The sequence below is a fragment of the Lepidochelys kempii genome, chromosome 1 (genome assembly GCF_965140285.1).
Source record: "Lepidochelys kempii isolate rLepKem1 chromosome 1, rLepKem1.hap1, whole genome shotgun sequence".
Classification (NCBI taxonomy): Eukaryota; Metazoa; Chordata; order Testudines; family Cheloniidae; genus Lepidochelys; species Lepidochelys kempii.
The window spans coordinates 101,387,207-101,400,581 of record NC_136380.1 but is presented as its reverse complement, the minus strand read 5'-3'; the positions used below and the strand labels follow the sequence as shown (position 1 = coordinate 101,400,581).

Below are 13,375 nucleotides of genomic sequence, written 5' to 3'. Positions count from 1 at the left end.
ATAATTTGAAGAGATGACATTCAGATTTCAGTCACATTTTCCCATGTCATTAAAATGTAATGACTGTCGTATGAATATTTCATGAAAGTACTTTTGAATGGGTTTGTTTTGCCCAGGAAGCTAGTGTACGTTCTAGGGTCTGACTTTCTGTGGCCTAGGGCAGTAAAGGTAGGATGGGTCAAACTGGGTTACCTGAAGAGGTACTTTTTTTGTTTTTCACTGTTGAATATTCAGTCTTGAGTACAGCTTAGAACTATTTTTAGAGTGTGGTTTAGCAGTTCCTTGAAAGTCCTAAAATTAGATCCTGCTCTTTAGTCTCTTGCCACAAGGTGGCTAAAAATGTACTTAAATCAGACAAAAATATAACTATCAGAAATTATGCTAATAATTTGCAACTGGTGCTGTGATGCAGTGAGCAACAACTAGGGTGGGAGACTGGATTTATTGTTTATTGTGCAGAGAACTGTATAACTTGTACTTACAGGAAACTACATTCGGCAGCTATCTTCATCAAGTACACAAGTTCACCGCTCTTGTTGGACCACGTTTAATTTTTTTACAAAAGTTTGGCCAGGATTAATGATTAGTTTTAAAGTGAATTTACTGCAAAGCAGCGTAACCACTTTTTATTGTGTGTTTTAAGGAGTCACAATTTTTGAGGCAAAGCAGCTCAGGCCTTGTTACATCAGATGAGGGACAGTGATTGAAACTTCCATTTCCTAGTTGATCTTTACATCGTAAATTCCCTTTTTTAAACATCGTGTCACAAACTGGAACTTTTGACCAAAACCAAAGTGGTAAATGTTGAGGAGTGCTGGGACTGCATTAGCAATTTTAAAAATAGATGCAAATGAAATGATATTAAACATTCAAGTACACTTCGATAGAAGAAAATGTGATGCATACATTTCTCATTTAACAGTCCTCCAACTAGAAACTTTTTCAAAGAGTTGCTTCAGATATACAGTAGGGAAAATCTTATGCTTCATTTCCATTAAACAAATATTTTTCTTACAGATGCACCATTTACTATTGGGCTTTTTGTGTGCATTTTAGTTTCCCCTTTTATATTTTAACTTATTAACTCTGACAAGTAACCTCTTGGTTGTGAACAATTTAATTCACAATTCATTTTTCTCATTCAAAGTGAACACAAGTGCCCTAATCCCCTAATGGGAATTAATTGCATGTTTCAGTGCTTAACTCTGATCCTTTCTCAATCCCCACTGGGACAAGTTTCTTCCTGAAGGATCTGTGTTTGTTATTCAAAACACAAGCTGAAAGATAATGCTTTTTCTTATAAAAGGGAGCCAGAGCAACCGAATATTAATGTTCTTTTTATTGTAAGGGAATGAGCTGTGTCCCAAAACTCATTTGATGTCATGAATGGTAAATTATACTGAACTAACTTGCAACACACAGACCAAATCAGTGTGATCTTTTCCCCTCCCAAGTGGGGGGGAAAAGTTTGTTTTTTATTTTGTTTTGGGCAAATAACATAATATTGTGGAAGTAGTCATTTTTTCCTCACTGAAGTAATAGCATTATGCAAATGGTCAGATGGGCTGCTGGCTGTTTTAAATGACAATCCTGTAGACCAATAACGTGCCCTTTCGAATAATCCAGCTCTACCCCATCTGCCATAAATATTTGGCAGTCACTAAAATAAGAACAATTAGCAGAAAACATGTCAAGAAAACCTTTTAAAAGCAAAATTGAATTACTATTTGAGTTTAGTCTAATAAACCTCTTTCAAAAAGGAGTGTTAGGCTCACCTCTGATGGGCAGTTGGCTGCCAGACTGCTGTGTTGGGTGAAAATGAGACAGTCTCAAGGTAGCTTAGTGACCGATGGTGAAATTTGGAAGAGCATCAGACAGGTTGAAACTGCTTTTGTTTTACACACACCCCCACCCCCACAAAATGGGGGAGGAGGAGGTAGCCCAGGAATGATGAAGCTAGTTTTTTCCGTAACACAGCCCCTTTCTCCCACACTAAGCCCTATGGACTGTTATACTCAAAAATAAAACAAAGATTCAGAAAATGTATTCACAGCTTGTGTTCAAGTGACACTCAGGAGCGGTCTAGGCAGGGTAATGTAAATTAAGGTTGAAGTGCACTGGCAGAAATGGATTTGAGGATTTGGCTAGGGATTGAACAACACATTCTGTGCTTGCCTTCTAGACCAGCTGAAGTCAGGCTGTTGTTTCACTTTCATGAGCACGAAATTCACCATCTCTTCCCCTCCCCCCTCAATGCTGGGTGTAAATCATAACATTTGTACTGTTCATTCAGAAAAGAAAGGACTTGTAGTGGATAAGCTTCTGAGAACATTGTCCTTTGGTACTATCATAGAATCATAGAATATCAGGGTTGGAAGGGACCTCAGGAGGTCATCTAGTCCAACCCCCTGCTCAAAGCAGGACCAATCCCCAATTAAATCCCAGTCTGTAAATTGTTTGTCATTTAATAATTGTTACAAGCACCCCGAAGCACCTTTTTCTCTAAATGTATGAGTCTAACGTGTCCTTTGCACTTGTGACCACTGCTATCGGTGACTCAATTGTGATCTAATTTCCCTGCATTCCCCCACAAATCTGGTATTCCTATTATTTTCACTCTTTGAATTCACAAATGCCGACTCCCAAAGCTGAGGTTACAGAAGATTCTTCAGCAAATTACATGAAACAACCCCAAAGTACACTTGATGTGCCTCACTTTGGGACATTTCCTCCTGTTTCTGAGCCTATTGGCTCAGATTTACCCTTGTAAAATCCTCTCCAATCACTGGTGCTACTCATCGTCTGTTTCCTAAGGCCAGAGCTCAGGTTACTGCTACTATAAACATCTTCAAGGCTCTGTTCTTGCTTTAATGTTGGGACCAAGCTTGCAGCATCATATGGAAAAATAAGCCTTATTGTCTCCTTCTCAACTAAATGCTCTTATGCAACATAGCATGATGATGTGATGCTGTGTTCAAAGCCTTGAATTTTGCTTTTAAATGACCAATGCCACACCACTGTATTACCCTGTGTGAAAACTCGCCATGCAAACATTCATACTGAAATGTATTGCTTCTGTTCTAGGGCAGCAATGCACTTTCTTCAGTGTGAAATAAGGATTCTCAAATGTGTTGGGAGGGTAGCCACACACTTCTCCTCTGAGGTGGAAAGCACCCAAGTGGCAATGACTCACTCAGTGCCATGTTAATCCCAAGAAATCAAATGCAGTTTTAAAACATGCTGCACCCAACTACCCAAATTGTAATCAATCATTAGCAGAGGAACAGGCAGTTAAAAATGTGACTGCTCCTGTACAGTACATGAACATAACTAAAGGATTTCCAAATTGTTTTTGGTAAAGGACATGTCAGTGGTAGTGCAGTTGTTTTGGTAACTGAAATGGCTCCCTGGGTTGCTTTTGGTGTGTCACAAAGCATCATAGCACAGTAGCATTAGCATGGCTGCAGGAAGGGTCATGGAATCATGTGAAAGAAAGAGCCAAGATATGTTCCAATTTCACTATGGTTCAAAAATACATTTGGTCAGCGTTGTGGCTGCTGTAGTGAAGGAATGGAAATTAATCCGTTTATAGGAAAGAGAATTAAAAATGAATAGACTTTTCCCAACCAGTTTTTAGGCTGGACTTGAGCAAGATGGATAAATGCTGTTGCTGGAATTTATATGTGGAAGAAGAATCATGTAAGAAAATCCCCTTGCTCAGTTATATTTCCAGATCGTTTTGTGCGTGCATGTACCTTCAGTGCACACTGAATTTTCTATTCAATAGATTATTAGTAATACTTATTTTTGTGTTTGTTTCTTCTGTAGGTAGAATGGCTCGTGTTTTTGTGTATGGAACCCTTAAAAAAGGCCAGCCCAATTACCAGCACATGTTAAATGGTACCCATGGGATAGCAAAATTCCAAGGCAGGGGGCGCACCGTGGAGAAATACCCTTTGGTGATTGCAGGTAAATATAACATTCCTTTTTTGCTGAACATCCCAGGAACGGGACACCATGTTACTGGAGAGATTTATTCCGTTGATGACCAGATGCTGCAATTCCTTGATGAATTCGAAGGTTGCCCAGACATGTATCAACGTACTCCAGTGAGGCTTGAAGTAGTCGAGTGGGAAGATAAAAGCAGTGCACCTGAAGAGAGGCCAGCTGTTAACAGCATTATGGAATGCTTTGTGTACAGCACCACCACCTACCAGCCAGCGTGGATAAATCTCCCATACTATGACAATTATGATTCCTTAGGGAATCATGGTCTTCATTATGTGCTACGTGAAAGTAGAGATTAAAAATGGAAGGTAACACAATGTATTAAGAAAATGCACTAAGCACATGTTGATCACAAACCTCTCTCAAGTAAATCTAGAATACGTTTACTGAAGCACCCAAGACCTTCTGTAACCTTTCCAACCACAAAATCATTGATTCTAACATCATTACCATAGAGATACAGACTCTGATGCCAAGTCTGGCAAAATTTTACTTATTCCCTCAGACAAGATGAATAATAGTATTTTACTCACCAATCAGAAACATTGTGTTTGGGTTTTTTCTTTCTTTTGTAAAATCAAGGTAAAAGGGCAGCTGAGTCGAAGGGGTCTTCACGCTACCTGGTAATGTTTCATATCAGTTTTGTAAAACACTAGTGCTACTGCAACAGCAGCTAATGAAATGTGGCTGATTTCAGTATATTGAAAAACCAGCTCAGGTCACTGCACGACAATCCTCGGTCAGTAAATGGCTCAAAAGAAAACAATTACAGCTATGGAAAATGCTGTAAGGAAAAAAAAGTGATAGAAAAGGAAGTAAAGAGAATTAGAAAAGCCTGAAAATAGAATGAACTTCTCACGGGGTGGTGTAACGAACTGTTCTAAATTTTGTCTATTAAAGCTAACTTGATTGTAATAATTGTTTGTAAGATCTACTGGGTTTATAAAATGTATTAGGATAAAATCTTGGGAATGTACAGGAGTTAAATTTAAAATCATGTTTTTATTTTGTCCCACTAGACCATACCAGCACTTTTGGTGCCATTACGGTCTACTGAGTAAATGTGTGCTCAGGGACGTCTTAAAAGCTGATTTTAGCTGCCCAATACATTATAGCAGATACGACTGTTTTAGCAAAGTACTTACTGATATAATAGCTCGTAAGTCTCTAGGAAATCTTTAATACAAAAATGACAAATACATAAAAACTGAACTGAGTTTTTGTAAGCAAAAACCTTTTAATTAATTTTGTTTTTTAAAACACCCAAGGCCCTAGTAACATGGAAAAACTTTACAGGGTACTTTTAAACATGCCACTAAGATAGATAGAGCTTTTATTTCAGGCTGCCTGACACACTGAGTCCCAGTTAAGTTTTCTTCACAACTGTAAGGGCTAAACACATTTTTACTGAAACTTGGAAGAATCTCACATGGTTTCTTGCTAAATATCTCAAGCAGACAGTTTTATCACACACTGCTCTAAAACTAGGACATTGGAATGGATACACTGTTGAATATTGAATTAAGTATAGTGATACTTGACAAAGTAAAGTGGTCTGAATATAGGACAGGGAGGGGGCATGTCTATACTACAATCTTAAGTTGATCTACGTTCATAATTACTGTGGTGGCTTATGTCCACACTACTCTCTTTCTTACCCGGAGCACGTCCATCAATTGAAGAGGGGCAGTGACCCAGGGCTCTCAGCTCCCCAGTGGGAGCAGTGGGGAAGCCACCTGTGGCTTCTCACCTCTGGTGGGGGGGATCCACACCCAGAGTCCAGTCAGAGGCATGCTCCTGGCAGGGAACTGAGAGTTGGGGGGCAGAAGCCGGGCTTTCTTGTCAATTTCACGGCTCTGCTGACCCCATAGGGAACAGCCAACGTAAGTAACAGTGTCAGCATTGACACTGCATCACCCTAACTACACTGACATAAGCCCTATGCCTCTGGGGGAGGTGCAGTTGGAGTTATGTGAGTGTAGTAGGTACCCCATTGGCCAGAGCAAGACTGTAGTGTAGACACTGACATAAGCTGCCGTATGTTGACCTAACTAGAGCATAGGTTAGGGCTTAGTCAGGATAGGATTCAGGCCTGTCCTAATTACTCTTTCTGTGGCCTTAGACAAATAGCTAAGGGCTTGAGGTAGAAGGAACTCAGAAATCAAGGTCCTACTCTCTACCACCTGGAGTATCTCACCATGTGAGACTGGAAATCGCCCAGTACTAGGGCTCTAACTTCACTTTCACCCTGAAATGAAAAAAACCTCTTGGATCAAACACTTCAAGCAAAGTGGGCCTTTGGGGAAAATTTCTAACTGAAAATGAAAGTCAATGGGATTTAGGTATCTAAGTCACTTAAATAATTTTGAAAATTTTACCCTTCATCTCCATTATGGAGGGGCCCCTGGCATGCTAGATAGGAGGATGAGATCTTTCTAGTAATCGTAATGGTTAACTACTATAGCTACTAGGAGAGAAATTGGTGGCATTCCTACCCAAAACAAACTACTACTAATCCCCTCCTAGGGACTCACTCTTGGGTAACAGTACAATCCAGAGTAGGGCTGATGACAGAATTCAGCTTAGGGGATAAACACTTGGACTGAGAATGCAGCAACCAGGTTTGTGGGAGCTGTAGGCATAGGGTTTAATGCATTCTTGTAACTGTGGATGGGGTGGGGTGGAAAGAAACCTCTGCAAAACTACCTAAAGTGAGGATTCTGCTCCATGGCAGGTATTCTTTAAATGCAGGACCTGTTTACTTTCAGAGTAATCTCTGCCATTCAAGAGAGCAGGGATGCTGCTGGTAAATGGTTAGTAACCACTATCTACAGCTGTATGTTAGGATGCTGGAGAAATTAATTTTAGTCTGGAATGAAGTTTGATCTTTGTTTATACTCTAACTGATGATTCAAAGTAGTTTCAGATTTTGTACAGCTTTCTTTGCTTCTGGTTATTTGAGTAAAGTAATGCAATTCTTATGCTCTGCTTAAAGGTGTTCTTGTAAAGCTCCAGTTTAAGTTACCAGTTTGGTAACAACTTTCAGTAAACACTCTCTCACGCTTCCTTTTGCCTGCAGTAGACAGTAATCACAAATCTAGAACTAATGCTCTTTTCTTTTCAAACAAATTATTCTGCCCAAAATTACCACCTCAGCTGGCCTTAGGCTCTAGAAGGAATGTGAAGGTTTTCACCAGGAATCACAGTTCTTTCAGCTTTGTAAGGACCACAGTGGATTACTGGAGACCTGCATACATTCATTTTTACCAGTTAGGAATATAGACTCGCTTCTCTTCTTTTATAGCATCAACCAACGATGGACCATGTTTAGAACATCTGCTGCATATTTTTTTTTGTCTTGGTGGTAGTAGACTTGTTCCACATTTTCAAAATTCTTTCAGGTACAATGCATCTGAACAGAAATCAAGCACTTAGTAGTTACTGTTTAGGGGAAATTGTTTAATTACTTTTATCAACTATTCTGTACAGAATAGGGGCTCATGCACATTTGAAATTGCAGATATTACAGTGGCGGACATTGAATATTATCTACTTTAAAATACATTCAAAGAGGCTTTATTTAAGCAGAAATGTTCCATTTTTATTGATTTATATTTGATACTGAAGATCATGAGAATTACAAATCATATATGTACAATTATTTATAGAAATAAAAGTCTGACATCCATTGGTGGTCTTAATATCTGTCTACTGAATAGAGAACGTCACTCTTATAAATACAACTGTGTAAAATCTGCTCCATAGGAATGTCTGTTTTACACTTTTCTCTGTATTAATACCTTCATTGTACATGGATAGAAATAGAGAGTTAATTGATGATATGAAGGAAGCATGTTTCATTCCAGTTCTACGAGCAGATCTCCTTCCCCAACAGTCTCACCAGCTTTACAGTGCACAGCTTTCACCTACAGTGTGAAGGTGAAAATAAACATGAAATCTTCCCTGAAAACATGGCTTTGTAAGTTCATTAGCTTGCGCAACCTACATTAATCCATATACCTGAATGTACAGTACATACACAGAATGACGGATTGCTGAGTTATTAAGAATATTAGAATACCTAGCGCTTTATCAGTAGATCTCCAAGCGCTTCACAATCTTACAGTGATACTGTCTGCAAGGAAGCCACACAACCTTAACTCTACCCCAGAGAGATGTCAAGAACTCAGAACATCACTGTTACCCCTTCCTAAACAAATGTCAAAAAGAAGTCAAAGAACCATAGTTGTAAAATAAATGCAATTGTATATTTAGTTTAATCATGTTCACAGTTTCCTGACTTTCTTTTTTTACTAGTCCCACATACCCAGTATATGGGGGATTGCAGCGTATAGAGCATGTTTTATTTCAATATGTACAGCTCAACATCCTGTAGTCGCTGACGACCCTACACGGGCAAGAACATTGTGGGATTTTTTTTAAAACAGATCTTTAATTCTAAATCAGTTTTCTTCAAACCTGCCAGACCCATACGCCTGAATCTTTTAAACAGCTACTTTTAAATTCTGAATGCAAAAAGATTCCCAAAAATTTAGTCTGAAAACACTTTACTTAATTAAAAAACGACTTGTCTGTTCTCACAGCAGTTTCAGCTAATGGGCTCCCCTAAGCTTTCTGAAATTTACTGGAGTCAGCTTGGCCAACACCTAGTTCTGACACATATAGAGTCTAGAACCTTCATCAGGCAACCAAGTTGCTCATTTTTATTCATTTTACAAACGTCCATAATAGATGCAAATTAAATAAAACCCAAGCCACTTGTTTTAGCAGTTCAGAATATAAAAACAGATTTTGGACGTGGAAGACAATACAGAGGAAAAAAGGGATACTGAGCGTCTTCCAGCTGAACACAATGAAACTGACCAGCATGAAAGAGATTCAAATGGACAAAACTAATCCAGCCCCAAGAGTACCAAAGCACACTATCTCCACAAAGGCATCAAGTTGCCTTTGCTATGGGAACCATAATTGTGAATTTTAGAATGCTTGACCATGTCATTGTTTTTCGCATTAGAATATAATTATTTTTATTTAGCAAATAGCTTTAATGAACTGACACTTTTACTATCTACAGCTCCAAATTGTTTTTATTTTCTTAAATTATTTTATTTTAAAATAGAGACTCCTGTGGGGGGGCATACAAAGAGACCACTTAGAGCTTAGACCCTACTTAAATCCTGCTTTAAAGGTTTAAGAGGGACATAAATGACATATTGGGCATGGTACAGGCCAAATTTTACCCATATGCAGGGGGGAAGGGCATCTGGACAGAGGAATAGAACATTACTACTATCAGGAGGTGTGCAGGGACTTGGGAGGAAGCTCAGAGGCTGGCTATGGGGTCACAAAATGAATCAGTCCAAGCGAAGGCAAGGGTGGGAATTTGTAAAGGTTAAATTAAGAAAGAAGGAAAATAGGATTTAAGTAACCAGTTCAATATGAGACTAGAATAAAAACTGAGTAAATAAATGAGAATTAAGGAGAAACAAATAAGTAAAGATCAAAACTAATGGTAACAAATATTAAAAATGAAAAGTAATAAATGTAAAAAAAATCTGGTCTTACAGCAAAAGAATTAATACCAAGAGGATAAAAGTCAAGGGACAACATTACAGTAATAGGAACGAATGAGAGAAGCGTTCACGTTGGTCTCTCGTCCTCTTGCCATATTTTGTTTACCTAGGTCCTGATCCTGCCTCAGGATCTGCTAGTATCACAGTACATGAAGTTAAACATGTATGCGTTTGCAGGTCTGAGGTCTCAGATTGTTTATTCTTTGCAGCAGGGATCTGTCCTAATTTATGTCTGTAAAGAGCTCAGAACACTTCTAGACACTCCACGTTTCACAACGTCCTCATCAAAAAATACTCAGTCCGGAACCTGTTACTTTTTTTAAAGCAATATTCTTTTCTGGGGTAAACACTATTCATCTACATTACTGATGTATTTTCCATAACTTATTCCAAGTATCAGGACAATGTGAAATGAATGTACATTTAATTAATTTAATTGCAAAAAAACCTCTGCTTTTGATTGCTCTCTGAAAATATGGAATTTGGAGAACTGGCTGCAGCTCCTCCAATCCTTCAAACCAATCTGAATTACTTAGATATTAAGGAACAAATCATTTTGAAGAACTCATTTACATTAATTTTTGCAGCCTGTAAAACCACTTCATGCTGCGTCATCTAAGTCTCATAACTATTTAATAGCTTTCCTGGTTTTAGACGTAAACGTTAAAAATTAAAGGCATCTCATTTTGAGAGATCTAGAAAACGAAAAACAATTACACTTCTAGTACTTTAACTACCACAGCCCTCCTCTCTTGTTTTTGTACATTCTGTCCAATATGACAAGTTACATGCAGTTTAAAAAGATGAGCCAAAGCATACCTTGCCACTTTTAGCAGCGATTAGACTGTTCTGCATTTTCATAGCTTCAATTACACAAATCTCCTGCCCTTCTGAGACCTGGTAAAATTAAAGCAGTACAAAAATGAGGATTGAAGACTTTTAAATGCACTAAACTTGCATCATCTGTCTGCAGAATAAAGTGATTAATTCCTTAGGCAAAGTTTATCAAAGTCTAAAAAATTTTTCCACAGAACAGCTGAAAACAAGCTGTCATATAGAAGACCACAGCACAATAAGTGTGACGTGCCATGGTTACCTTTAGCTAATCAAAGTTAAAACAGAAAAGGAATCAATTACGTAGTGGGTGAAGGAGGAAGAAAAAACAAAACAAAACAAAAACAAAGTGATCCCCTCCAATCCCATAAGTGAAACCTGAACTTTCCAACAGCCATCACACTCTGACATCAATAAAGGCCACAACAAAATTTAATTGGTGGGGTTTTTGATTGAGGAGCCACTGCTGTACTTCCCTGGCTCAGATACATAGGGATACTAATCCTGACTAAGGAGCCAATAAGATTCTTGGCATTAGTTCTATGGAGCATGGATTAGAGTCTTTGACAATACTCGGTAGCAGACTAGTGCAGAGCAGGAATGCACACCTTTGCACATGTCACTATATGGACGGTTGTTGATGCCTTTGGACTGCTTAGAGGGAAACGCCACTTTTTATCCACCTGGGAGGGTTCTTGGAGGCAAAATGGCAGTTTTCACCACAGCTGACAGCTCTTATAGGGAAACTCTCAAGTTTCCTCTTTCTGCTTATTTGCACTCTGCTAACAGACATATATAAACTCAAGGTTATAAGTAATCCACTGTGTAGCTCTACTTTTGGGCTAGGAATCAGCTTCTCTCTTCAGCACCTTTGACTATGCTGACCAAAGGAAATAAGCCACTTGAGGTTTTATGCTGGTTATGCAGGTTACCCATTTACGGTGGTGGTGGTCCAAATTCATTCCTGGTGTAATCCCACAGACTACAAGGATTGTTTTGGAAACCCTGAGATGATCATCACAGATAGCAGTCAACAGATTTACACTTTGGATGGCCCTGTGCCCTGAGTGCCAGTAGTCACGCCTTTGTGCTTTTGTTCAGTGTCTGTAAGGATGAACTTTCCTGAGACATCTGGGTAATCTTCATGAGTTTCCACTGCAACTCCTATAGTACAAGCAGTGTTAGTGCCTTTGAGCTCTGTCCTCTTCTCCTGCACTGTTCAGATGGTGGTATTTTTTGGTACACAAACATGAAGGGATGTGATTCACAGTGATGGCCTATGCCAGGGATCGGCAACCTTTGGCCCACCAGGGTAAGCCTCGTGGTGGGCTGGGTTGGTTTGTTACTGGCCGCGTCCACAGGTTTGGCTGATCGCGGCTCCCACTGTTCGCGGTTCGCTGCTCAAGGCCAATGGGGGCTGCAGGAAGCGGCGCAGGCCAAGGGATGTGCTGGCTGCCGCTTCCCGCAGCCCCCATTGGCCTAGTATGGCAAACCGCGGCCAGTGGGAGCTGCAATCGGCCGAACCTGCGGATGCGGCAGGTAAACAAACCAGCCCGGCTCGTCAGGGGCTTACCCTGGCAGGCCACATGCCAAAGGTTGCAGATCCCTGTTCTATGCAACCTTGGGCATGTTGCTTGTCTCCGTGTATTGTAACCTGGTATCCTAGGACCAGTTAGTGAGGGTGTACTATCCAACAGAGAGGTCTGAGGGCAGCCAGCAAAGAAACCATGTATGCGAATACATTGAGTGTCTAAATGACTTCTCTTATGAAGTTATGTATTGAAGGTATGCATCTCCCCTAACTCTGTTCTGGGCTGGTGTGTCCCCTGCTGAAACATCCAGGATCCTGAGGCAAGCCAGAGATACCCATTACTGCTAGACTAAAAGAAGCTTCTGCACTATCCCTCTGTCAGACTTACCAACAGCAGTATGGGAGTTTTGGAATGAGAGCAGATAAGCTTTGCTCTAAGAACTCTGCATTCTAACCAGATATGCTGAACAATTAACATGAAACATTGCAAATACAGAAATTCCGTCATGAGAGTCAGGTAAACAGTTTAAGTCATTAACACCCTGAGATTCTATGTATTTTACCAAACACTTGTTCTTTACCACCAGTTACGTCTCTATCCCATCTCTGCCTCTTTTGTCATTCACCGCCCCACCCCACCCCCCTGGCTATTCTATCTACAGGGCTTTTCCAGCAGCTCTCTCTCTCTTTCCTGCTCCTCATTGTTTTTATTCCCCTCCCATCCCCACTCCCTGCTCTGGACCTTCCAGCCATTTCTAGAGTTATTAGTGAACTTGTTAGGGTTGTGGACATAGACTTTAGTTTAAAAAAACAACAACAAAACTAGCTGCAAAACTGACAACTTCTTTCTGGGCGCACAAACAAGAGAAATCAAACCCAAACCCACCCACATTACAGTTTAGACACCAACCTACTAAAGAAAAAAAATTCAGAGATTTAAGACCATTCCATTACTGTACTCTTAGAAAAGTTTTGCAGTCAAGGGTCATGAACAGAGGACTGGGCTCCAGAAATTCATAAAATGCTCATCCTGGCTCTGCAGCTGATTCTCAATGTGACCATAGGCAAATCACTTAGGCCACAATTTTCAAAGCTTAGTTCTCAAAGTTAGACATCTAAATCAGCAAAGTCAATGGGAGTGGTGACTACTTAAGAGCTCTGAAAAATATCTGGGCATTTAGGGGCCTAAATATGGATTTAGTGCCTAATGTGAGTCTCACAAGTTATCCAAAACCCCTATGCGGTTCAGCTTCCCAGTCTGTAAAATGTATCACTTAGTCTGACGGGCGGCTCATTAATCAGTTAATGTTTATGCAGAGCCTTAAAAATGTATTTACTGTCTAAATGCTAAGTAGAGTTGTCTCTGTGCACCTCAGGTACTGCAGTGCAAATGGATGGAAATGAGTGA

General features: G+C 39.8%; 2 protein-coding genes across 12 annotated transcripts in view; one reads left to right on the top strand and one right to left on the bottom strand.

Annotated features, from left to right (window-relative positions):
• The window catches only part of GGACT (gamma-glutamylamine cyclotransferase), a 111,633-nt gene that overhangs the window by 30,659 nt on the left and 67,599 nt on the right, over positions 1–13,375 (top strand). For 2 of the 3 annotated variants that reach the window (XM_073348832.2, XM_073348841.2), the window contains exon 2: positions 3,829–7,978. In XM_073348832.2, the coding sequence (XP_073204933.1) occupies positions 3,834–4,307 (474 nt within the window). In that variant the 5' untranslated portion in view covers positions 3,829–3,833 and the 3' untranslated portion in view covers positions 4,308–7,978. Of the gene's footprint in view, positions 1–3,828; positions 7,979–13,375 lie in introns of those variants that run through there. The other variant, XM_073348849.2, reaches the window with a different exon arrangement.
• The window catches only part of PCCA (propionyl-CoA carboxylase subunit alpha), a 420,693-nt gene continuing 414,582 nt past the window's right edge, over positions 7,265–13,375 (bottom strand). For 7 of the 9 annotated variants that reach the window (XM_073348756.2, XM_073348763.2, XM_073348746.2 and 4 more), the window contains 2 exons: positions 10,422–10,499; positions 7,287–7,934 (listed from right to left, as the gene is read on the bottom strand). In XM_073348756.2, coding sequence (XP_073204857.1) covers positions 7,866–7,934; positions 10,422–10,499 — 147 coding nt within the window. In that variant the 3' untranslated portion in view covers positions 7,287–7,865. Of the gene's footprint in view, positions 7,935–10,421; positions 10,500–13,375 lie in introns of all 9 variants that reach the window. The other 2 variants (XM_073348820.2, XM_073348707.2) reach the window with 2 other exon arrangements.